The sequence below is a fragment of the Mauremys reevesii genome, linkage group 3 (genome assembly GCF_016161935.1).
Source record: "Mauremys reevesii isolate NIE-2019 linkage group 3, ASM1616193v1, whole genome shotgun sequence".
Taxonomy (NCBI): Eukaryota; Metazoa; Chordata; order Testudines; family Geoemydidae; genus Mauremys; species Mauremys reevesii.
In genome coordinates, this window is record NC_052625.1 from 85,515,409 (window position 1) to 85,542,007 (window position 26,599).

At 41.7% G+C, this 26,599-nt stretch overlaps 1 protein-coding gene across 6 annotated transcripts in view; it reads right to left on the reverse strand.

Moving 5' to 3' along the window:
- Positions 1-21,195, reverse strand: part of KIF25 (kinesin family member 25) — a 62,460-nt gene extending 41,265 nt beyond the window's left edge. Inside the window, exons 1-9 of one of the 6 annotated variants that reach the window (XM_039533040.1) lie at positions 20,815-20,940; positions 18,971-19,205; positions 18,658-18,723; positions 13,035-13,157; positions 12,292-12,469; positions 11,191-11,329; positions 3,861-3,964; positions 3,383-3,471; positions 1,540-1,582 (exon numbers count right to left, since the gene is read on the reverse strand). In XM_039533040.1, the coding sequence (XP_039388974.1) occupies positions 1,540-1,582; positions 3,383-3,471; positions 3,861-3,964; positions 11,191-11,329; positions 12,292-12,469; positions 13,035-13,048 (567 nt within the window). In that variant the 5' untranslated portion in view covers positions 13,049-13,157; positions 18,658-18,723; positions 18,971-19,205; positions 20,815-20,940. The other 5 variants (XM_039533042.1, XM_039533041.1, XR_005597226.1 and 2 more) reach the window with 5 other exon arrangements.
- Positions 21,196-26,599: the final 5,404 nt, after the last annotated feature.

The following is a 26,599-nucleotide window of genomic DNA, read 5'->3' on the forward strand; positions in this document are numbered from 1 at the left end:
CCTGGCTGGAATGATTTAGTTGGGATTGGTCCTGCTTTGAGCAGGGGGGTGGACTAGATGACCTCCTGAGGTCTCTTTCAACCCTAATCTTCTATGATTCTATGAAATCACCTGCTAATGAGCTAGTCACTGGGTATGTCTACACTACCCGCCGTATCGGCGGGTAGTGATCGATCTATCGGGGATCGATGTATCACGTCTCGTCTAAACATGATACATCGATCCCCGAATGCGTTCCCCGTCGACTCCGGAACTCCACCAGGGCGAGAGGCGGAAGAGGAGTCGATGGGGGAGCGGTGGCCGTCAATCCTGCGCCGCGAGGACGCAAAGTAAGTCAATCTAAGTCGATCTAAGATACGTCAACTTCAGCTACGCTATTCTCGTAGCTGAAGTTGCGTATCTTAGATCGATCCCCCCCACCTTAGCATAGACCAGGCCACTGATTCAGAAAACCTATGATGATGCTTTTCCCAGAAGGATCAACATCCGTCAGCAGGGTGGGGTTGTTTCAGGTAAACACTTCCAGCCTGTTATGGGAATGCATTGCTGGTAGAGGACATGACTGACCTTTGGTTAACGAATGTTATATGTAGTAATTTAACACTTGTGGTATTCTTAACAACATGTCTGAGAACATACCGCACAATAGAGCACACATCCTAGTTTCTCTAGAGGAGCTTTGGAGTTCTGCTGCTCACTCGATCTGCTCCACTGTTCCATAAATATAGGCCTAGATCACTTTTACTTTTCCACTAAAGAAACCAGCATACTCCATTAAAGGGACAGTGTCGGTTCCAGAATAACACCCTTTTCCTGATTACACTTACCCCACTGTAAGTCAAACGTAATTCAATAAAGTCAATGGAGTTACACTGGCATGCGATCAGGGTAAGTGAGAGAAGAATTAGGTGCAATGGAGTGCCAGCTGTACATTAGTGTAACTGAGAGCAGAATTAAGCTCACTCTTTTGTGCTGTGCTCATAAATCATCAGAGAGTCCTGTGGCACCTTACAGACTAACGGACGTATTGGAGCATGAGCTTTCGTGTGTGAATACCCACTTCGTCGGATGCATGTTGGGCTAAAATGCTTTGGGATAAAAAAAATGCTCACAGATCAAATTGGAGGGGAAAAAGTGGTGAAACTCTATTCAGGCTCTACCCACAAAGCCACAGGAGTGGGATGCTTCCTGATGGATGATCCATGTTGATGAGTAGTGAAACAGTCATTTGCTAGGGTGGTGGACTGTATGGAATCTATATATAACTTTGAAATTGTTCCTCAGCCTGGGTCTCCTGGCTAGCAGGACACAGAACTAATCACTAGAAATAGAACTACTACAACAATTTACATTTTGTTTTCACTGCTCATTACTCAAACTAAATTATTTTGCATGTGAAGAAACAAAGCAGGTAGAAAAACAATGGCTTGCCCTTCTCATTCAGAAGTGCTTAGACATTTCCACTTCTTTTGTCTCTTTTCTATTATCATTTAATTTGTTCCTGATTCTGAATATACTTTCATTATTAAACATACTCACATCATCAGTAGTATGTGCCACTTTTTCTGAAAGCTTTCTGTGCCTATTGTGGGGAGAGGGGGAGAGAAACAAAATCATTCTTTCATTCATCTTAGAAAAATGTGAACTCTCAGAATGTCTGTGAACTATGTAATTATCTAAACAATGTCAAGAATGAAACCTTAAAAAGGAATCGCTTAGAATTTTCACTACTTTTGTAGAAATATCATAACCATAAAGTAACTACATACTTTTTTATTAACAAATATAGCATTAAATTGCAATTAACCACAGTAATGGAGTTTATTTAAACAAGCAAATTTACAATAAACAAATTAAGAATAAAACTATATGCAAACCATTTCAATCATGCATAAACTCTAATGGCAATATAAAAACAAGTGGTGTTTGGTAAGAGTTTGCTTAGCAGATTCGACATTAGTAAATTCAACTAGACACTTTCTTTTAAACTATTTGATCTGATCCTCCAAACACTTGTTGACATAAATGATTTTACATATATTGCTAGTCCAAAACTGACTGAGTCTACTGATGTGTGTAAACTTACTCATGCTTGTAAGTGTTTGCAGGATGGGATCTTTAGTTTTCATACATTGTTTGAACACTGTTCCAGCACATTAAGACAAGTTAGGCTTAGCGATCATTTGCATGGCATTATCTATTTTGTTCTGCATTGCAATTTTGCAGATAAATGTATTATTATTTCAGAGGGTACAGAAACAGTGATCAGGTCCCTTACAGGTACAAAAAGCATACATTATACAAAATTTCCTCATCAGGCTCCTGGAAATTTCCTGAATAAGTTTTTTTTTTCAATACTTAAAATGACTATATTTTGAACAGAGTTGGCAAAAAAGAAATTGGCTTTTCAAATATATTCTAAACCAACAGGCAGATACACCAGCCAGGGAAGGTAAAATAGAGCTCCAAACTATTGGTAACCCAAGGTTCTTTCCAAAATGGCTACTTTTATTAACAGGAAAATTTAAAACAAGCAACTTTGCACCTACTAACAAACAACAGAGGTCTTTGCAGCTTTCAATAAGGGGAGGAGGAGAGGACACAAACTCATCTGAGCAGCCATCCTGGCTGCTTCCCCTGTGCTTTTATAGCCCCCATCACAGATCGGCCATGAAATAGGCAGTGGACCTGGGTTCTCTCTGTGACCTCTTACATGCTGGGCCTTAAGGATCACCTTTATACTTTAGGGCTCTTTCTCTCTCACACCCCACTTCCCAAATTAAAGGTTTTAAACTGTGGTTTCTACTCTCAGAAGATCATAGTGTGGTTGGTGTCTAGCCACACACATAGCTCTTTTTTCTCTCTGTCTCACTTGCTATTTTAATCTCTCCCTTCTTCTCCTTTAGCCACCTAAGCAATTTCCTGCTTCTTACTTACTCAAACCTAATCCTGCCTTTCCTCTTCCATCCCAAAATGTGTTGGCAATTACAAGTGATTGCATAATGGGCTGGATTATAGGACCAAATACCCCAGTAGTGTAAGAAGATGCAACTCCACGGAAGTGAATGGAATTGCACCTATTTATGTTGGCAGTGAGTCTGGCCCACAGTATCACAAAACAACACATGGAAGACAACTATTTTATTGAGCAACAGAAAAGTGTGAGATTTCCTTCTCTAATGTCACATTATCAATTTGATAGAAGAAAGCCGATGTTGGCAATACCTTTACAATATATATTTTATAGTAAGATTGCAGTCTTCCCAAGAAACCGAGAAAATATTTATTTTCACACACATCCCCGCACACACACCCCACACTGTTCTCTCTGTACATCACTGTATGCATCAACTAAAAGAATAATATTTCAAAAGTAAGTTACCTATCTTGTGAGACTGAATGTCCAGAAGCAGTATCAAAAGGCAATAAGGGACGGATCCTGCAGTGCACTCTGATATTTCCCCTCAGTTCCTGGGATTATAATATAAAAATGTAATTAGCACAAACTATTACAAGAGGACATGCATATAGGCTCTGGTCCTGCAAATACTCACATTTAACTTTTTAAGAACATGCATAAGAGTTTGCAAGGGAGGAGAACTGAGAGACTAAGTTATGCTCCAAGGATTCTCCTTTTTAGAGCAATGGGCATAAGTACTATATTTAAAAGACATTTCTGATTAGGAACAGTATGGTATGACTTGCTGCAAAAAGCAGATGTGCCTCTGTAAAGAAGCATATGGTACGTAGACAAAGGATCTGATACATCAAGTAGGAGCATATTCATTAGTTATGATGTTTGGGAAATTATGCATATAATTGCAGGAGGTCTCGATGGTTCTCTCATTATAGATACTCACAACTAAACTGTTGTGAAGTATTTTTCTCTTTTGTTTTTCTTGCTGGTATCTCTCATTAACTTCCTGTAAAGACTGCTCGAGATCAAATGCTTTTGTCTGGAATGCTGGAAGAAGAAAGCCATTTTAAAAACCCCAAACTCTTGGGATATACAGGTAGGATTTTCAATAGCACCTAAGTGAACTAAGAGCACAGTTAACTATGGACACAAATACTGTACATAACTTTGAAAATGTTACATTATTAGACATACAAGGCATTCAAAGATCATTCAGATCTGCCAGTCCAATTAGGCCAGTGCTATTTGTCACTATGTGAGAGATCAGTGTACAGAGGCCATCTTGGGACTCTGGCTGTTTAAGCTGGTAGACATCAGACATGATGCAGTGGTGATGGGCTTACACTGAGCAAACGGGTGGTGATCTATACCATTCTTACCACCTCCTTCTGCAGACTCATTAAGCACCAATAGTGGCATGTGCTCCCCTCCTATGCAGAGGCAAAGTGCAGAGGCACCTGCAATCGTGGGTGGCTTCTTAAGGAGTTAAGTTGGAAATGGGGGAATGCTCTAGCATGAACAGATAGGCTTTAACTTGCTCTTGGATACCCATGGAGTGGCAAGTAGATAGGAGAGTACAAATCTTTTGCAAGTTGCAATGATATGAAGTATTTTGAGAAAATACTTCACATGTGATGAAACAGGAGTCTGACTGTCCTGGAAAATGGAGTCTATGCATATAATGAAGGCAGAAGAGTCATTACTTCATGCCTCTGCTAGTTCAGCTGAGCATAAATTTTCAATACAGTAAGATGAGAATTAGACATGCAACTCATTTAGTGTGCTGCTAAACCCCTGTAAACAGAGCTGAAAATGTTCCCCTAAGATGTCAGAGTACACTTCATTTCTAGGATTTTATAGAAAGCTTAATCTTTTGAAATCCCATGAGAGTCCTCCTCACACAAACTGAAGAGGGATGGATAGAGCAGAGTAAAAGCTCTCCAGCCTCACAGATGATTTTGTTTCAACCTAATTACATTCACACTGAAAGGTCCATGTGGCAGATGAGAAAAACCTGTAAACTGTCAAAGAAAGCAACCTCCCAGGAACCCCAGCAAGAAATCAAAGTCCCCAACATTAGCGAGGTGTCCAGTGACACAGAAGTACAGTACTCCACAAATGTGGCTCTAGAGTTGGACTAGCAATAAGGCCACCAGGCAGTATTCACCTTTTTATAAAGAAGTTAATATTGAATTTTAAGATCTCAACATGACAATGTAACTTATACTCCTGGCTAGGAGCTAAAAATCTGAAAACTTTAAACAACATTTGTCTTCTATTGGAATTTCCCCAAATATTATTTTTGCCATTCCTAATCTGTACGCCCCACCCGTCAGCCTTGAGGTATTCTCCAGTATGCAAATTTCCAGGGGTACATGAAACTGTCAGCTGGAGGGGCAAGGCAAGACCCAGGAGCTGCATGAAGAATGGACCCTTTCTTGCATTCAGTAAATCTAGTAAGCTTAGTTTGAGCAATCATTTGTGGGTTAACGTTGGGTTAAACCTAAACAATAAGGGGGTTAAATTTTTCAGTTTATCCCTGGAAGCCTAAACAGAAACTTCTCTCTTTGGCCATATAAGATAGTAATATTTAAAAAAAAAAATATACACAGCAACACTCAATTCTTGTATTTTCTTGGAGAAACCAACAGAGGAGGAATTGTATTATGGAATTATAACAGTGACCACTGCTAGGCTCCAAGACATTTTCCATTATGGGCCTGAACTTGACCACTTGGCACAGCTCCCTCACATAAGATTTTCCAAGTGAAGCCCCTCATAGCTAAAGCATGATGTAAAAATCTCTTGTTTGTTTTATTCACTAATTCTCTTTAAGAACTAGCATTTAGGACTATTTTTTTAGCAAGCTGGAGAGCAAATGGTTTTAGTTATTGGAGGTGATCTTTGTGAGGTGGGCTTCTGCAAGAGGTCTGGTGAACATTACAAGCTCTGCTCCACTTAATCTGTGTTTTAGTTTAAAAAAAAAATTCTAGTCCTTTTTGTTGTGAAAACAGAAATCAATCGTTAGCTTGTCACAATGGTCACTCGTTGTCACAATGGTTTTTCGAAGACAGATGATTCCTTGGGATCTGCAGAAAACAAATAAAGGTCTACAACAAGCTGTGTTTATCTAAGCACTGAACAACCACCTACCTCAAGCCCTTGCACCTGACAGCTGGTATTTTCATCCATGCTTTCCCAACGCTCACTCCCATAAAAGGAATAAACCATTATGACGCTCATGTTTTGTGAGGCTTTATATGCAGTAGAGATGGACCCTTTTAACGAAAGTGCCACAAAGCTCATTTTCTAACAGGCAATTACTTCTAAACCTTCCTTGTGAGGACTATTTGTTTATGTACCTGGCCATTTGTTACCATTATCATTTGTGTTCTCCTGGGAATCCTGCTTGTTTCCCATGTGAGCTGCTCTAGAAGTTATTTCTTATTATTTCTTATTCATATTATGGTAGTACCTAGGAACTCATACTGACATCCATTGTGCTAGGCACTGTACAAACATAGGCCTGGTCCACACTAAAAAGGGGGTTCGAATTAGGGTACGCAAATTCAGCTACGGGAATAGCATAGCTGAATTCGAAGTACCCTAATTCGAACTACTCACCCGTCCAGACGCGGCGGGGTCGAACTCCGCGGCTCCCCCGTCAACTCCACCACCGCCGTTTGCAGTGGTGGAGTACCGGAGTCGACCGCGGTGCTTCGGGAGTTCGAACTACCGCGTCTAGATCAGACGCGATAGTTCGAACTCCGTGAAGTCGAACTCACCGCGTCGCCCCCCGCGGTGAGTATGGACCTGCCCATAGACTAAGACACCGCCCCTGCCCCTGGAAGGTTACTATCTAAGTAGACAAGACAGACACAGGGTGGGGAAAAGGGTATCCTGTACAAGCAGAATGAACACAAGTGATAGTTTGCAAACATCGTGTTAATGTCATCATTTTTCATCTTTTCTTCCCATACTGGTTCCAAATTTTAAAAATGAGGCCAATCAAGGCCAATGGAAATGGTTCCCCTACCTTCTAGATTAGAGAGCCATAATACAGTATGCTTCACATCACTAGCCCTTTCAATGTTGCTGCAGTTATCTTGCAAGAGAGGTTGCATAAGAAGGCAAACATCAATTATCTTTTCTAAATGATTAGCACCAGCCTGAGTAACTGGTTTTGTTGCACACTGTTTTAGTCTTAAGCAGATGCTATCTATAGGTTGTCAGATACTCTATTTGTCTGTAATACTGCTCTTTAGGATAGTGCATTTTTATACTATGCAAAGGTTTGATTTGCTTTTTAATCTCCCCACAAGAAACTGAGGGTGATTTGATACAAGCTTTTACAGTAGTAGGTTTTTTTGTTTTGTTCTAATGTCAGAAGGAACATTTTGAAGGCACAGAAAAGTCCGGGAAGAACATTCATTTGGGCCCAAATCCAGCCCCTTCTCTTCCCCAGGTGCAGGGGACATCCCAGGCAGCAGAGCTGGTGAGGCTGGGCTATGCAAAAGTGGGCAAACACAGGATTCCAGGGGACCATGCAGAGAATGCACATCTCCTGCTTGGTGCAGAGCTCAGCTCCTGGGGAAGGAGGCCCAGAGTGACAGCGCACGGGGGCAGGACTTGGGCAGGCTCGAGGATGAGCTGCTCCACATCGTCTTCCATCTTCCCCACCACAGGAAAGAGGAGCCTGTGTAAGGAGACATGGAGGCTAATTCATAGATTGGGCCACTGTGGCTTCCACAATACCTATCTACAGCTTACTGGGGTGGTGGAATAATTCTTCCCCCAGTTATTCATTCGGTCAGGTACAGGGTTTAGAATTTGCTCCTTCATAACTGCTAGGGTTACTAACTTTCTAATCGCACAAAACCGAACACCCTAGCCCTGCCCCTTCTCTGAGGCCCCGCCCACTACATTCCCCCGCCTTCAGTGGCTCGCTCTCCCCCACCCTCACTCACTTTCACTGGGCTGGGGGAGGGGGTTGGGGTGCGGGAGGGGGTGCAAGCTCTAACTGGGGGTGCAGGCTCTGGGACTGAGGAAAAGAAGGGGGATCCAGGTTTGGGAGGGGGGCTCAGGGCTAGGGTAGGGGCATGGGCTTACCTCGGTCAGCTCCCGGTCAGTCCCTACCTGTCCTGGCACTGTGCTACGCCCCGGAAGTGGCCAGCAGGTCCGGCTCCTAGGCAGCAGGGGGGAGGGGCCAGGAGGCTCCGTGCGCTACTCTTGCCTGCAGACACCACTGCCCCCTCCCCCAGCTCCCATTGGCCACAGTTCCCAGACAATGGGAGTGCAGAGCTGGTGCTCGAGGCTGGGGCAGCATGCAGAGCCCCATGGCCCCCCCGCCTAGGAGCCGGACCTGCTGGCCGCTTCCAGGGCACAGCATGGTGCCAGGATAGGTAGGTACCAGCCTGCCTTAGACCTGCAGCACCGACGACTGGACTTTTAACGGCCCGATCGGCGGTGCTGACCAGAGCCACTAGGGTCCCTTTTCGACCGGGCATTCCAGCCGAAAACCAGACACCTGGCAACCCTAGTAACTGCTAACTAGCTAAGCACTGACAATACTAGTTCCTCCATCTTTTGAAGACTATTCTGGGTCCACAGACACTGATGTGGCCTTTTTCAGACAGCATCTATACGATGGATTAAGTTAAAAAGTCTTAATTTTTCAGAAACTTGCCACGCATCACAAAAATGGCTTGATTGATATATGAGTCTCAAGAGGACCCCTGTCAGGCAGTCTGCCAATATTTTTGCTAAAATGATAACATCTACATTAACCAGGGAACTATGGTAATAAGGACAGAATAATGGGTCTGTTCCTGGTTTGGGAATTACTATTATTCACACGTCACATAGCAAAGATGGCAGTGTCTAGTTTTCAGATTGAGATTAAATACATCTAATAAGGGGCTACTCAGTTATTTTACAACTGTTTGAGTTCACTGTATACCCACCAGACTCGGCAATTCACATACTTGGAATGCTTTTTAACATTTCTTCTATGGGTATCTACCTATCAAGCATTTCAGCTTGAGCCTCTATTTTATGAGGTTAAACGGGTAATATATGATTTCCCTGGTATATATATTTGGGATTACTGCTAGTAAGGGATGAAGTGTACATCTCATGACAGTAATTCGGAATATATCTCTATGATAGTAAAGACTCTGTAACTGGCCCACCAATTTTATTTTGCTCTACCAGATGGACAAATCTCCAGGTAGAATCCGTTCCATGATGACCTGTGAAACTGGCCTGGTTCTTTAAGTTTAAGATACTGACAATGTAGTTTACTATTTCGTTCATACTCTTTCCCACCTCTACCTCATTTAGTTAAGAGGGATAAGGGTATCTGACCACATACCTTTTGTATCATGCTAAGTTCCATTTAGTTTGGGTCAAACAAATTTACAGCAGAAAAGTTCCTCCTACCTTTTCCATTTGCATTTATTTTAAAAAAATACTTTCGAATTTGTGTGCATTTGGTCAGTCTTTTGAGTCCTTCAAACTCAAATTTATCCTACAAGAATATTTTTTGTGCTAATGCTGGGCCTTGCTGGATATCTTTACTATTTACCATTATTAACATTTCTGTAAGTGTTACACTTGAAAATATTTCCCATGAGTTAATAGCTCACCACTTCTTGACATCCTTGTAAATATCACTGTTAGATAAGGTCCCAATCCTGCATTGTGATCCACATGGGTGGAACTGCTGCACTCACACACAGCTCCACTGAAATCAGTGGCTGCACCCACACAGATTACAATGCAAGACTGTGGCCTAATTCAGAACATTAATATTTTATAGTTCCAGGTACATAATATTATAATTAATAAATTACAATAATGAGCTGAAAAATATAGGTTAAGAACACAGAGACTTCACCCAAGCACCAACATGGTATTTTGATATGTGTTGACGTTTCCCTTAGCTGCGACATCACAGACTGATGTGTTTTAAGGGATGTCAACAGCAAGACTAGAACAGGGCAGAGGACTTTGTGGGACCTATAAAGAATACTTTAAAAACTAGTTTACAACACTGTATTTGTTTATGGGATAACTGCTCCACAGAGCCTGATAAATTGGAGCATTCAGCTTAATCTTGGTTCAATTTTCTACTTTACTCTCCACTACCGTATCAAAGTTGGTCTGTTTAATTGTTTTCTTCATCTTGGCAGTGGAGCTTTCTAAACCCATGCAGAGTACATAGTCTTTGTTTAATCCATCTGTCTGACTAATAAGCAAAAGTTCATTGGGACTGATCCAGCACACACTTGCCACTGTGCATTCTGATTGCTACCATTACATGAATAATCCCCCTGGAGTCAAATAAGCCCCAGACCTAACTGATTTTTGCAGCATAAAAACGGACAATTGTTTCTCATGTATTGCAATACCTGGGGACAGCATTGCGAGTTGCTGAGTGGCCCACAAATTTCAGTTTTTAACTTTTTATTCCTCAACTTTGGATAAATTAAATCAGATCTTGAGGGTTACATTTTAAAAACTCTGGCCCCCAATCCTGCCATCAGATCTGCTAGCACAGACCCGTATGCCTGTGTGGGGTCCCACTGAAGTCAATGAGTTCTGAACATGTGCAGGAGTCCAGACTGGAGGCTCCAATTGCAGCATCAAAGCCTTGGTGAGTTTTGTGCACACAAGCACATGCTTTGCATTTATACATGTTCTGCAAGTCAAACATCAGCAATGAGTTTTGAAAACAATCTTTATAGTGTAATTTTACACAGTACCTTGTGTGTGTGTCTGTTTTTTAATTAAGAAGTATATTTCCCCCCTAAAACATAGGAAAAAAATTAAAAATCCAGTTTGCCCTATTTTCTGACATTATTCTAAGAAGGCTGAACTCTCCTGAGATTTTCCCTGGTGCAGTCAAAAGTACAAAGTTTCAGCTAATGTAACACATTTTTTATTTTACTATTCCAAAACAATCAAGATAACAAGCCTGAAATTTTGACATTAAAATGCTAGAACTGGGCCAACTCGACAGTCTAGTAGAAGCTGCAATCAGCACAAAAAATCAATCCAAACTATTGTCAGGCATGCTGCCCTGTGAAAATATTTCATTACATACATATTTTTGGTAGTACCTGCTTAAGGAAAGCCCACGATCTAGAAGCCTAAATGAAAAAAAAAAACACCAAAATTTAAGTGACACCTGTGTCAGAACCAAACAAAACACACAAAAGAAATGTAATATCAATGTTACATGTCTGAACCATAAATGCGGGGAGCCTTACTTTGCATAGCTTCATTCTGCAGCTGGATGCTTTGGACAACAGTCAAAACTTGGTAAAGAGAATTCTTGCACTGATGTTGAAAGTCTCTTGAAAGCTCAAGAGCAAATGAATGGAGATTCTTCAGGTCTCGCTTAAGTCTCTATGCAATAAGCAGAAAACAGCATCTTAAAAAAAGATGTAAAAATAGCAGTCGGAGAACTGATAAAATATCCATAATGCAAATAATTATTGTCCGGTATCACAACCAAGAAGAACGTTTATATTTCACATAATGAATTGGTTTATTTAAGGACTGATCTTGCAAGATGCTGAGTCATCTCATTTCCAACTGACTTCTGCAGGAAATTTCATAGCAAGTGCTCAGACCATCACTGCATCAGGCCCTAAATATGGAACAAAGTATCTTTTTTATTGTTTTAACTAAAACCAAGACACTTTAACAGTGTGTGATGCACATGCTTATGAATCACATATACAAGTAATTTTAAATATGAATACTTAAAAATAAATAATAGTTATTACTATATTCTTACTTTGCACATTTTACATACTTTGTTCAGTAGCTACTAGCTCATCCTCAAACTTTTCTAGAATTTGCCATTTCTTCTGATATGAAAGAAGATGCATTTTACAAAAATCTGATTCCTTTATAGTGTGGGATACGATGGTTTTTATTATTAGAATACATTAATACAATGTATATTATGTTAATATTCAATAGGTGTTAAGAGCACCCAAAGTATCTTAGACTGAGAGTTAAAAATTGAAATAAGTAAAAATAAATGAAATGCAAGAGAGAAGTGTGGTCTGACTGTAGGACCTAGGGGCCAAGAAATCTCCTTCTAGGCTCTTGGACAAGGCACTTAACCAATCTGTAAAATGGGATTAATAATGATTTACCTCGCAGCAGTGTTGTGATGGTTAACACTTTCTAAGGCCCTTTGAAGATGACAAAGTGCTGAGCATTACTCTGTGGCACTTTGATATACTAGTACTACATAGCCAGCTTTTCACTGTGAATTAATTATGTGACTAATTTTTAATGGTAAGACAATAAATTGTACTGAAGATTTAAAAAAAAAAAATCTGCTGCAGCTTTACCTCCGAAAAGCTACAGACCACACCAGGGTAAGAAAACCAGTGTTCTAGGAATACAGGTAATTTAGACTTGTATTCCGGAGAGCTTTTGCCTCTTGTAACACATTTATCTCCTTGTTGATAGAAAGCCATCACAGTCCAAATGTGTTGCATCCCAATCAGCTCTGCCATTCTATCTAACCTAAAATTTAAAATAGTATTATAAAATTTTCTATGAAGGGTCATTCTAATGAGATTAGCACACTTCATTTATTAAACACCACATTCTTCTTTTCTGTTATTTCTCCTTTAAAGACAGTTCAGATGCACTCCTTTTATACAGGTTTTAGGCATCAACTCAGAGACTCATGTTCCTCTAAAAAAGCTGACATCTGCAAGTGTCCTTGAGAGAAACCTACAGCTTTACGGCCTGTTTGCAGTCAGTATCTTTTAACAGAGGTATAACACATTTTAATATAATTGGGTGGACAGCTCTGGTGTTTTCATTGCCTTGAAAATGTTTTAGCTCCTGTAAAACAAACTTACACTGACCAATCAAATATAAATAGACTGCTCATGGGTTCGTTCCCACAAGCCCATCACGTGGGGAACTGCTGATGAAGTTGATGGGAGTGTCACATGCAGAGGTTTTTAGGATCAGAAATTATTAACATACTTAGACTTAAAATGGACTGTTTCTTTTTTAACATATTTTACGACTGCTTCAGTGCACTGAGTATCTCTGCATTATTACTAAGATTCTTTACCTGTATTGCTCCATAAACCTGGATTATAACAGAGCTCGTGCTTCTACACAAGTTCTGTTGCTTGTCATGAACAAAGTTGAGCTGTGCCACTTCATTAGTGTCTCTTCCAATCAACCCTCGAAACTGTTAAAAAAAAATCGGAGAATGTCACTTTGAAGATTCACAACTCTGTAAGTGTATGTTTTGGTCTAACATAGGAGATTTCTACATTAGCACCAAACTGGGAGTAGAACACAGGCACCCAAATGCCATCTCTTAATACAGTATATTCCATATTTGCAGTAGTGAAAGAAGATCAGTCTGTGAAAACCATACTTTAAAAAATAACCGAAGATTATTTTTTATCCATTACAGATAAAAAGACAATGCTTCATCAGCTTTATGGAGGAAAAATAGTTAATACAAGTCACTACATTTTACAATAGTTTTCCTTCAAACTATGAAAATGAAATATTAAAGACCTTAACCAAATAAAACTAAAACTAAAAGATGGGAGTGAAGGCTGTAATGCTCTTCTTTTCTAATCCCAAACAAGAGGGCTAATTATTGCAGGGTCTGTCAATTAGCAGATGACATTAAAAATCATACAATATGTTCTGAAGTCCATAGGCACAATGGAATAGGTTAAAGAAGGTGTTTCAGCCTACTCTCTGAATTGCGAAGCTTATGTCACTATAAACACCTTCCTGCTATTATTTCAGTTGTGTTTTATATTGGATTATATTTCCCTTGGATTTTCATTTTTATTGAAACAATTTAATTAAATACTCAGACCTTGATTTACCATTGTGATGCTCCAGTTTTACACCAGCAGAACTCCACTGAAATCAGTGGAGTGACATTTGTGTAAACATCAAATAATACAGTGGTACACTAGGCCCTCAGTTTAAAGTGGCCAAACCAATTTTTTTTTAGGATGTATAGAAAAATTAATATCGAAAATCTTAAAGTGTAAACTTAATCCAAAAGCTAGAAGAAAAAAATTGATTTTGTAACTGAACTGAAACTACAACCTTTATTATATTGAAGATCACTAGAAAATGAAATCTATGCAGAGAACTTGTGAAATTCTGCAGAGCAATATCCCGCATAATATAAAAAAACAAGCACTTTTCAGTCATCACCTTTGTTTACAGGCATTCTTGGCACCACTTAAGCTAGCTAATATGTCTTATTCCAATTCCCCCCCCCTCATAACCTGTTGATGCCTGTCAGTTCTTAACTAGTATTTGTACTCTTCTTTCTTATTTCTAAAGTGCACTTGTATCTACCATGGAACTTGCTTTCCAGTTAATTCAATCTATAAATGAGTTGTGGCTGCAGTTCCCAGTTGTTTAAATTAAGATAGCAGGATAGAGTGCAATAACACCACTCCTAGTGACAATAAAGAACTAAATCCAATGAGACAGTGGATTGATTTAATTCAGTTAATTTGCCATGACAGTTATGGTGGAACCAAGGATTCAATTACAGCTGACACACGGAAGACAACAAGAGCAACATGATGCTCAGTGAACTTCTGTTGTCAAAACAAAACAAAAACATAAATAAGAATGATTTATGCTCTCCAAAAAAATCTTGTACTTATCCAAGCAGGGTGAGGTTCTCAAAACTTTTTCATAGTATGGACCACATATTAATAGAAAAATTGTCTTCCAGAGCAGAATCCCTCCTATTCAGGATTGCAATAATGAAATAGGAGGATCCACCCAAACACATAACATCCCTGGAACAGCTACAATTGCTTACATGATAAAGGAAGGCAGGAAAATATTTAATATTTAAAAAAGAATCTTATTTTAATTAAATGTAATAACTGGCAACAAGGAGGAGAAAAAGAACTAACAGCCCAAATCCTCAAAGGTATTAAGGTGTCTAATTCCAATGGATGTTAGGTGCCTAAATACCTTTGAGAATCTGGGCCCAGCTTTCCACCCTCTCTAAGGACTCCAGGCACCACAGTTTGACAACTGCTGGAACAGAAGATCACCTAATTTTTCACCTTTACTAGTACTCTCAAATCACTGTAATCAATTACTCTTTTTACATGTAAACAATTGGGAGCAACAAGTAATATAGGAGGCAGAGAGAGATTCTCCTGCATTTTGAAGGGTTGACTCCTCTTTTGAGAGTGCTCAAAAGATACAGGTAAACATAAAACTCCAGCTTAGAAATACCCCATGAGAAAATCTCCATTCCTCCATATCTTAGCACAACTCTTTCTATGTTAATATTTAAAAGGATACTCACAAGGTTTTTTGATCTGAAAGTCATCCAGTCTTTAAGCACTACCTAAAGTACAGCAGGTCAGAACTTTTTGAAAAAGGCTACCTGACACTAGAAATATAGTAGAATGAAAGCCACATGATTGTCTATGGGATGCACAAAAGGTATTTTATAAATTCATATTTTTTATTATAGACTTGATTAGCCAGAAACTGTGACAGCTCCTATATACTGATCACATGGCATTTTTTCTTTTAGTCTATTTTATAAAAGGACTCCCAGGATTCAAATCTCTTAGGTGCCATTTTTGCAAATGCTTATGCATGTGCTTCACTTAATGCACCTATATAGTCCTACTGAAGCAAATGGGACTACTTATATGCAAAATTAAGCACATGAATAAATCTTTGCAGGATTTGGGGATATGTTATTCAGAATGTTTGAGGTTATTAAAATTAAGAGCATTTTAAACATTTAATTTAAATTTTTGCTACTAATTTTGTTTGTTTTATTTTTTCTATTTTTCTCAGGGTGGACAATAAAAATAGTTTGGTCAGTTTCGCTTTTTCTTTATAGTCAGTTTCTATTCAATTTCACTTTTAGGTTTTACCTTTATTAGAAATACTCCCATGACCTTTTCTATACAAATAGTTTGCTCTTTGGATTTATCATTCCCCTGAAGTATTTGCCACCCAGAATTTGTAGGATTGTGTTAGCCCAGGAGAAGCTGAAAGTAAAACAGACTACAAATAGAAGAGAAACTGACCAGTTTACTTGCATTGTCCAAAATGTGGCCCTAATAGATCCATGTTTGCAGACCTAGGTGTCCTCATGGAAGTAACTGCAGGATCAGGGCACTAGTAGGAGGCAAACAAAAGCAAACTGCATGAAGTAATAAAATAAAGTAATACAGTTTTTAAATTTTCAGTTTTAATAATTTAAGATATTAAGAACAATACCAGTAAAGAACTAATATTTTAAAATATTTTTTCTATCTGAGCTTATCCCTCCACGTACATGGTTCAAGCAAAAATAAGAAACATTTAGAAGAAACGTTTATTTAGTTTTGTCTTTTAGTGGAAGAGAATTCAATTTTCTATGCTATTCAAAAATGACCCCTCCAGTACAATGCTGGCAAAATAGTAAGGTTATTAAAAACATGATTGATTAGGAAAAAAACACAGGACTAAATTGTGGCTTTTTCATAGAATCATAGGACCGGAAGGGACCTTGAGAGGTCTAGTCCAGTCCCTGCACTCATGGCAGGACTAAGAATGATCTAGCCCATCTCTGACAGGTGTTTGTCTAACCTGCTCTTAAAAATCTCCAGTGACAGAGATTCCACAACCTCCCTAGGCAATTTATTCCAGTGCTTAACCATTGACAATTAGGAAGTTTTTCCTAACGTCCAACCTAAACTGCCCTTGCCGCAATTTAAGCCCATTGCTTCTTGTCCTGTCCTCAGAAGTTAAAGAGAACAATTTTTCTCCCTCTTCCTTGTAATAACCTTTTATGTACTTGAAAACCATTATCATGTCCCCTCCCTCAGTCTTCTCTTCTCCAGACTAAACATGCCCATTTTTTCCAGTCTTCCCTCATAAAGGTCTAGAAAACATGACCCAATCATTTTTGTTTTTCTTCTCTGGACTTTCCCCAATTTGTCCACCTCTTTCCTGAAATATGGCATCCGGAACTGGAAACTATACTCCAGTTGAGGCCTATCAGTGGAGAGTAGAGGGGAAGAATTACTTTTTGTGTCTTGCTTATAACACTCCCATTAATATAGCCCAGAATGATGTTTGCTTTTTTTGCAACAGTGTTACACTGTTCACTCATATTTAGCTTGAGATCCACTATGACCCCCAGATCCCTTTCTGCAATACTCCTTCCTAGGCAGTCATTTCCCATTTTGTGTGTGTGCAACTGATTAGTCCTTCCTAAGTGGAGTACTTTGTATTTGTCTTTATTTTGTGTTCGTCCTATTTACTTCAGATCATTTCTCCAGTTTATCCAGATCATTTGCAACCCCTCCCAGCCTGGTATCGTCCGCAAACTTTATAAATGTACCCTTTTGCCTTTATCTAAGCCATTGATGAAGATATTGAGCAGAACCAGATCCAGAACTGGGCCAGTTAATACATGACACACTAGTGCAAACTAAATATAAAACTCTCTGATGCAGACTAAACGCCATGTAGACAAGTCCTCATACTGGCTTTAGCTCTGGAGGAGGGTATCTTGTTTACAAGACACATTCTTCCCTCTGATGCATCTTACTATCCAGAATGGTCTCCATATTGTATGCTTGAGAACAAAAGGGCAGTTCAAATTCCTAAGAATACCTTCACTAAATGCTACAAAAGACAATAGAAATATATTTCGCTGAAATAAAGTACAGTATTCTTTTGTGTACCCAGCAAAAGTCAGCTCAGATGCACCATCTGGCTTGCAGTCAGGACTTATTTTTTTAATTAAACCCAATTTCATCCAGCAGAATTAACCAAGACACAGTGAGGGCAAGTGGCTTTCCTGAGGTCACACAGCGATTTAATGACTCAGCCTGGATTAGAACTTCTCAACTGACAGTCATTATTACCTCTAATCCACACAGCCAGTCCTGGTCTTGCACAACAAATAACTGCTCAGATTTCTTTTAATCTCTAGAGACCCAGATTTGAAGAGGCAAAATATTATTTATGAAGACTGTTCATTATTTCAATAATTGCTCCAGAAATAGTTGTCCCTTCTGATCAGCGGTATGATGAAAGAAAGTGGGTTAGTTTAGCCATATCTAGGCTTTTCCAACTGCGTATATGACATTTGTTTTACTCCCTCCAACACAAGACATGTATGTAGACAAATATCATGAAGACACTGAATAGAGCATCTTTGACAAGCCCATTAATTATAAAATGCAGGTTCCTGAAACCTACTTATGGTCAAATATTTGAAAACAGTGGCCTCCTTTTTGTGGGTGTAAACTGCACCCCTAAAATTTGCACCTACATTTTGCACATCCAGTTCAACTGCAAGCAGAAATAAGGTAATTCAGTGTGAAAGTGCTCAAATTTGGTATGCATGTTTACTCTCCCAGTTCATTTTTGAAGGCGTGAAATTACAGGCAAGTATTCTAGTATTTGCACTTCTGACTACCTGATTTGCACCTGCAATTAAAGAAAGTGTGAAAATCTTGCCAGCAAAAATTTGCACTCACAAAAAGTGATGCTGTGCCCCTGTCCTTCGAAATTTTACCCCACAGGAAGATGACACAATTTGAAAATGAGAAAAAGGATTCCACTTCTTTTTTTTAGGTGGTGGGTTTTAGCTCCAACTCATAAACAACATGGATACATCCCCACCCACTTTGCAAGAGATTAAACATGCACAATATAATTACCTCTGCAAGTTTCAGATGAAGAAGAGCATTTTCTGTTTCCAGCACAACTATTCTTTCTTCTTTAGCCTGAAAAAACAATAACTGATAGGCTAGATTCTGCATCCTCACCCTCAGCAATAAAACTGAAATAATAATTTCAGAATGCAGTCAGACCAATAATCTTTTGACAATCATGAACTTATTATTCAGCATCACAACTATTGCAGTGTAAGAAGTTGGTGTGATAAAATATATTTTACCTTAATATACATTTTTATAACCACTTAGGATAAATAATTCCCATTTATTAAATTGTCTAGTTACTGGTTCTCACCTTTTTTCAATATTGAGACCTACTTTCCCATAGTGGTACTCCCTTCCAACCTAGCTGGGTTAGCAGCTTGGGAAAGTGTGGGTGTTTACGACACTATGACATCTGTTTGCAACTCTGCTGGGTGCAATGAAAATCTCTGAGCTATTGTTTCAGGCTGTCTGCAGATTCATGCAGGCATCACTGCATCAGTGAAAGCTCTGCTCTCCTTTTCCAGATAGTCTCTGCAATCACAAGGCTAGAAATATTTTTTAAAATAATGAAAAGGGTAAAAAAAAGGAGGGTCACTGCAGCCCGCTCAGGACCACCAGATTGAGAACCCTTAGTCTAGTTTTAGTCATCTTAAGCAAAGTAAGCTGTCATGGGATAAGAGGGAAGGTTCTCTCATGGACTGGTAATTGGTTAAAAGATAGAAAACAAAGGGTAGGAATAAATAGTCAGTTTTCAGAATGGAGAGAGGTAAATAGTGGTGTCCCCCAGGGGTCTGTACTGGGCTCAGTCCTATTTAACATATTCATAAATGATCTAGAAAAAGGGATAAACAGTGAGGTGGCAAAATTTGCAGATGATACAAAACTATTCAAGATAGTTAAGTCCCAGACAGACTGTGAAGAGCTACAAAAGGATCTCTCAAACCTGGGTGACTGGGGTCCATGGTTTAACTAAACCTGCTTATTTAAACCCAGCACAAGTTTGTGTGTAGACAGTCCTGTGGCTCAGAGAGCCACAACCTCCCTTCTGGTTATCCCACTACTCTCAGGAGGGATCAAACTTCACCAAATCTATATCCAATGTAGAAGTTCCTCCATGCTAGCTGGTGCAGGGTGGGAATGGAGGTGTCACTATACCCCAAACCCAACCACCTGAGCAAAAGAGGGTCAGTAGCCACTTTGCAAAGCCTACTTCTCCTCCCACGTTGCTGCCTATGATGCAGATAGCTGGCACAAGGGTGTGTGCACCCGTTTATGCCTCTGGGCCAGTGCACTGGACAGGCCAACATTTAACTCAAAGGAGCAGCACTGATGGTTTCTTAAGAGTCCAAATTCACAGCCATGAAAAATGAGTCATGGTCCGTGAAATCTGGTCTCCCTGTCACAAAGTCACTGAGCAGATGCCAGAGAGTGGCAGCTGTTGGCTGGGAGCCCAGCTCTGAAGGTGGTGCCTAGGGTTGCCAACTCTGACTGAAACGATTCCAAGAGAATTTCTTTTCCCAACATGACATGTCATTTTCTTGAAATATCCTATTAAAATCTCCCAGATTGCTTTCAATAGTCACCGGGACATTGATGCTGATTCCAGGGGACTCCAGGCCAATGCTGGAGGATTGGAAACCCTAGCGATGCCCCATCAGCAGCAGCGCAGACGTAAGGGTGGCAATACCCTACCAGGCCACCCTTACTGCAGCGCTGCTGCCAGCGGTGTCTCGGCCTTCAGAGCTGGGCTCCCGGCCAGCAGCCACCGCTCTCCAGCTGCCCAGCTCTGAAGGCAGCGCCGCCGCCAGCAGCAGTACCACAACCCCCCCCCAGCTCCCCTGTGGGTCGGGACCCGACAATTACAACACCCTGAAGCTTCAGCTTTAAATCGCTGAAATCGTGACATTTCCGCGGTTTAAGGGCCTATGACCGTGAAACGGCCCCGATGGACCGCGCCCCCCAGGGCCCTCCCCGCCCCAGCAGCCCAACCAGCCCTCTGGGCACGGGCCCAGGGGGCAGCGCGTGGGGCGGGGCCGGGGCGATGACGTCACCGCCACGACGCGCTCAGGGCGGCCCAACCCCCTGCAGGGAAGGGGGCAGGGCCACCGGTTCCTTCCCGAGCGTTGGCCCCTGCCCGGACGCGCCCGCACTCACGCGCAGCTTCTGCTCCAGCTGCCGGACCCGCTGCTGGGCCACGAGGCCCGGGCTGATCCCGCTATCCGGCCGCATCCTCCCTCCCGTCCTGCCGCCGGTCCCGCTGCGCGCCCCCTACACCTCCACCACGCGCAAAGAATTACTTTGAATCGACCAATCAGACGCTGGGACGGGGCTTCGCTTCGGTTGCTATGGGGACAGCGCTGTCCTCCCTCCCACCGCACTAGGCAAAGACTCTGATTGGCTGGAGGAGGGCCAGGGAGCGTGTGACAATACCAGAACGCTCTCCGAGTGCTCATTGACGAGCGTTAGGGAGCGTCTGCCAAGGAACTCGCTGGGGCGGCGGCGGAGAGCAGGGATAAGGACACTTGAGACGCTCGGCCTCCGCTCAACCGAACCTGTTGCACGTAACTTGCTCTCTGCTCCGTCATGAGTGACAGCCGCAGCCTGCCAATCCAACCGCGACAACGGCGGGGAAGGGGGGGGGAGGTTCCAGAGCGCACGCGCTCTGGAGCGGTGGGCTGTGCGGCAGCGGAGCCAGCCGGGACAGTAGCTTGAAGCGCGTGACCACCAGCTGCCGGGCCGCGCGCGGGGGAGCAGGTGCCCAGCGCTGGAGCGGGGCCGCGCGGCCTGGCGGGAGCAGGGGGCGCCGCGCGAGCCCCAGCGTGGTTCTGTGCGCCCGCAGGGGGGCCCCGCTGCCTCCCTGGAGTTAGGACTTGGAGAGGAGGTGGGGGTGGTTGGTGTCCTTGACCTCCAGGCTGTGGAAAAGTGACCGGGGCTCCTAGACCATCGCTACAACACTACACATCACCGCTGTGTTGTGGTCAGGGGAGAGGGGAGTGCCAGGGTGCTGTGAAATAATCAGTACAGCTCCCTCCACCCTGCCCTGGGAGTTTTCACTTTTTGGAGCTTGTCCCACACAAAGAGCATATTTGTGCCTCTAGCTGCATGACACCAGGAAAAGCTCTGGTCATGTCTCATTGACAGATGTTAACTGATACTAAAAAATATACTTTCAGGTTATGACCCCTCACTTTTCCTCAGTATGTAAAATGAGGTACTACATTGTATGCTAGAACTAACCGGTTCATAAAGCAAGTCTCTCTCTTTTTAAAAAAACTTACAGCTTCCCAGTTCACCGGTAAAATGCAGCAGAATCAGGGAAACAAGAGACTATTGTTTAGGACAAGTTTTAGCACCACAGTCTTTAGTCCGACATATTAGTGAGACTAGGTACTATGCTTTACTGGACCAATTTCTGTTGGTGAGACACAAGATTTCAAGCTTACATGGTTCTGAAGAAGAGCTCTGTGCAAGTTTGAAAGCTTGTGTCTCATTAACAGAAGTTGAGCCAATAAAAGATATTACTTCAGTATCCTGGGACCAACATGGCTATAATATCATTGTGTAATCTGGCATGTCAGTTGTACAATCAGATCTATGCACTTTGGTATATGATAAACAATCTTTCATTTGCCTAACAGCTTTCCTCAAGAATCCCCTAGTGCTTAACTGATTTGTAGTAGGAAATCACTGATAGAACTATGGACCCTGGGTGTTATATGCTATGGAGATAAAGGCACAGTTCATTTGAAGCTAGCATTGTGTGCCAGTTTATCAAATCCAAAAGAGGTGCCTGAGGTAAGACAAGTTAATTTGACATAACTCGTCTGGCAACAGAAACCAGAGTCACAGCTAACATAGAGTTTATGTTCAATTAAAGACCAACACGGACTAAAGTGTTCATAAAAGAGCTCACTGATACCTTGTTGGTGATGGTGGTGGAATACTCCAGACTTGTCATCCTGGGAGACTTCAACATTTGTGTTGACAAGCCCATAGGTACAAAACTCCAAGCTCATAAAGAAACTAGCCAAAGGCCAACTTCAAGCTCATCTTAATGGAGCTAATATCCTAGACCTGGCACAATCTGGATTCAAACCAAAACATGGAACTGAAACCACTTTAGTGGCACTGATGGATGATCTCTTCCTGTCAGTGGATAGAAGGCAGACATCCATTGTCGTTCTTCTGTACCTCTCCGTAGTATTTAACACTGTTGACCATACAATACTGTTGTCTCATCTGAGGGAGGTAGCAGGGTAATGTGCTTAAATGGTCTGAATCCTTCCTGGAGGGACACACCCAATAAGTAGTGATGAGAAACTGCACCTCTGCCACTAAGCTTCTCACTTGTAGAGTTCCACAACGATCAATTATCTCTCTAGTTCCATTCAACATCTACATGCAGCCACTGAGTGACTGGACTCAAGTACTAGCAGCTCTATCTATCCTTCACTATATACGACCACACCACTCAGTTGAACAGCAGCTGGGTGAAGCTGATCCTGAGCAAGACAGAGGTGATGCAGCTGGGCAGAGGAAAGCATTTTGAAAAGTTTCGGTCCAGTCCATAGTATGGGAGTGCTGCCTTGATTCCTCACTGATGCTAAGCTCTCACATAGCTGCATCCATGAGTAATGCTTTCTACCTTCTCCAATTGGGAATGAGAGTCCATCTCTTCCTCATGAATGATGACCTAGCCTCAGTTATTCACATTTTTCTCACTTTCATCAGGACTACACCACTGCGATATACCTGGGCATGAAGCCCTCAGCCCTTAGGATACTCCAACTAATACAGACCACTGCAGCTTGTCTCCTAAGCAACACGGGCTACTGTGAACACATCTGATCTGTGCTTTGCTTTTTACATGGGCTTCTTAAAGAACATAAACGTCAAGTTCAAGGTCTCAGTCATTCCCTTCAAGTTGCTCAAGGGCCTGAGCCCAGGATACCTAGAAGAGTAGAAGAACCAATACAGAATAGAATTAATAATTCTCCAAATCCTGATAGTACTCCACGAGGAAAGCTGTTCCTCATTCTCTTCCATGAGGGATTAGTTTAGTTTTGCCAGATACTTTTGGCTGTTCACATGGCTTTGGCACCTGCTCCTCTAATTACGTTATCTAGTGCAGTCCACGTAACTGTTTGCTCTTTCCTGGAGTACTAAACTGCCTTATGAGAAACTATTAGGAAACCCTTCATCCAAGGAATTTCTTTTTAGAGATCCAGAAACTCAGCTGAGTATTTTATGTAGTTACTTCATATGAAATCTTTATGATGGGGAATATAAATGCAGCTATATAGGAGCAGGAAATAAGCAATATTTACATGTATGCACTATGATTTTTCTGGCAAACCAAAGCCAGGATCATAATTATAGACCAGTTGAATTCTTGTGAGGCAGTCCAACTCTGACAGACCAAATCAAACCTCTCTGCAGAGTTCAGTGAACAATAGTATGCCAAGATACCATCATTTCCCTACATATCACTTAAACATTGCAGCACCATAAAAAGCCAATTTCAGACTTGGAAGTTCCTCAGGCATGTATCCTGGCAGCAAGTTTTGTATTGGTAGGAAGATGAAAACTGACGAATGTGGTTCAAAAAGATTTCCTGACTGCTGTGTTACTGACGACTTTCAAAAGATGTTGGCCCTAAAAGAGGCAGACAAGTTTGTGTGCGAAAGGGAACATGCTACTGTAATTTACTGGCTTTTGAGAAGATGATAGGCTTCACAGAGGCTCGGATAATGTGCATTTGTGTGTGCCATTTTAAATGGGCAAAAGTTCATTGCATACCTTCTGGGCCAGTTTCCCCTGTCAGAGTAAACAAACAGGATGTAATAACAAGGCATTTTAAAGATTTGGGCATTGGCTTTTTAAAAGGCAGTATCTAGAGTGGCTGATATTTACCACCTATATTCAAAGGTCCAGCTGGCAGGACTCTTCTCTCCATTTAAACTGCAGTTGTTCGCAGTACCGGGCCAGACTCACCCTTTTGTTTCCTTTCCCTTTAAATTATGCTGCAGGAGTCTATTATAAAATCCTCAGAACATCACCTTCCACACTGAGTAATGAAGAAAGACTTAACCAGTATTAATATTTTTAAGCAAATAGTATTGTAGTTTTGAACTCCTATACAGCTGCCACGTTTACATGCAATGCTGATAGCCCTGGAAGCTAAGGTCTTGTTTCTTCCTGTAACACTTATCTAACATGTAGCCACAATCCAATGAGATATGATACTATCTTGCAAAAGTAACTCAGCTCTGAACCAGCACAGCACCACACATCCAAGCCCCTGGAATCTGGGTAACTGGAACACCAACACCTTCAAAGGACCTTGAATCCTATTACCCACACCTTCCTCAAACCTCACCACCACCAGGTTGAGGAGATGTCCCCTAAGAACACCAGGCACTAGGATAAAACTGAAAACCAGGCACCTGAAGCCATTTTCTCAATTTGTAACATCATTAAACAGAGCATCAGAAGAAAACAGCCTGAAGCTTCTGTTGCTTAATGCAAGAGCAGCAGCCCATAAAACCGGCACCATCCATGTTCTCATTTTAGATGAAGCACCTGCCCTTGCTTACATCACTGAGACATCATTCAATGCCACTGTGAAGCTTCCCAGGGATACCCAGAGTTGTGAGGCACCTCACCATCACCTACCCTTAATGTGAGGGAATCTTGTCTGTGCCTGCTGTAGATCAGATCCCCGAAACCTCCAGCCTGTTGCAACACAAGCGCAGCCTTCCACGCCACCGCTGGCCTCTGTACAAGTTGGTGGTAGGCACATCCAACCCCTGCGTTGTTCAAGCATCCCTTTGGAGTGCTCAGCCCATTACATGTACCCACAGGGTCTGGGCAGGTTGGTACTCAGGGAAGCTAGCTCATGCTATCACAGCTACACTACTACTTTTAGCATTCTAGCTCAATGGATCTAGGGCAAGTATGTCTACTTGAGCTGGGAATCATACCCCTACCTCCAAGTGTAGACATAGCCGCACAGCCTTTCCTCCTTCCAACCAGGGTAGTGAGCAACCTATGGGGCTAACTAGGAAAGAAAATCCTGGCTGACCAAGCTTTATCATCAACCTACCATCCCCTGAGTGAGTTTGGACACATCACACATGCCAAAACTCTAAAAGCCCTGAAAAATATTAGAGGCACAACCTGTGAAATGGATCTAAGCCCTCTTGGCTGGTAAAAGGCAGTGCAGAATGGAAATAGTCAATGTCTCCTTTAGAGAAGCACAACTACCAAACTCCTTAAAAATGCAATAGTTCACTCAAACCCCATGAAGCCAATTTAATCACAAAGATCTCTCTAACCACCATTCTGTCTTCAGTCTCTTTTTCCTGGGCAAAATAACTGAGAAAGTAGGAACCACCAGCCTCCAACACCATGTGACATCAGCCAACATCCTGCATGCCTCCCAGTTGGGTTTCAGACTAGGGCACAGCACAGAGACTGTTCTAGATGCACTAAAAGACAATCTCCTCATGGCCATGGTTCAAGCAGGGTCTCCATGCTCATGCTACTAGACCTCTCTGCAGCCTTTGTCACAATGGACTACAAGGTACTGTACTAACCTGCCTATATGACACTCCTAAGCAGTAACTCAATGAGGAGTTGGGTGCCGAGGAGGCAAGTCCAAGACAGTTCAGAGGACTGTGTCACCAAAGGTAATATCATCCCTGGAAGCAGGTAAGATGGCATAAGGCTTGGCAAAGGTCTGAATAAAAGACAGAGTTACAGTCCTACATATTTCTGTTATGGAAACATCCTTCAGTAGAGCTGTATGAGTGGACTGGCGGGCCACGTGCCAAAGGTTGCCGATCCCTGGTCTAGAACTTTCTCAGGTACTGTGAAAGAAATTGGAGAGACGGTTACTGTTTGGGGTGTACACAGACTTTAGCCACATCTTAGGGTA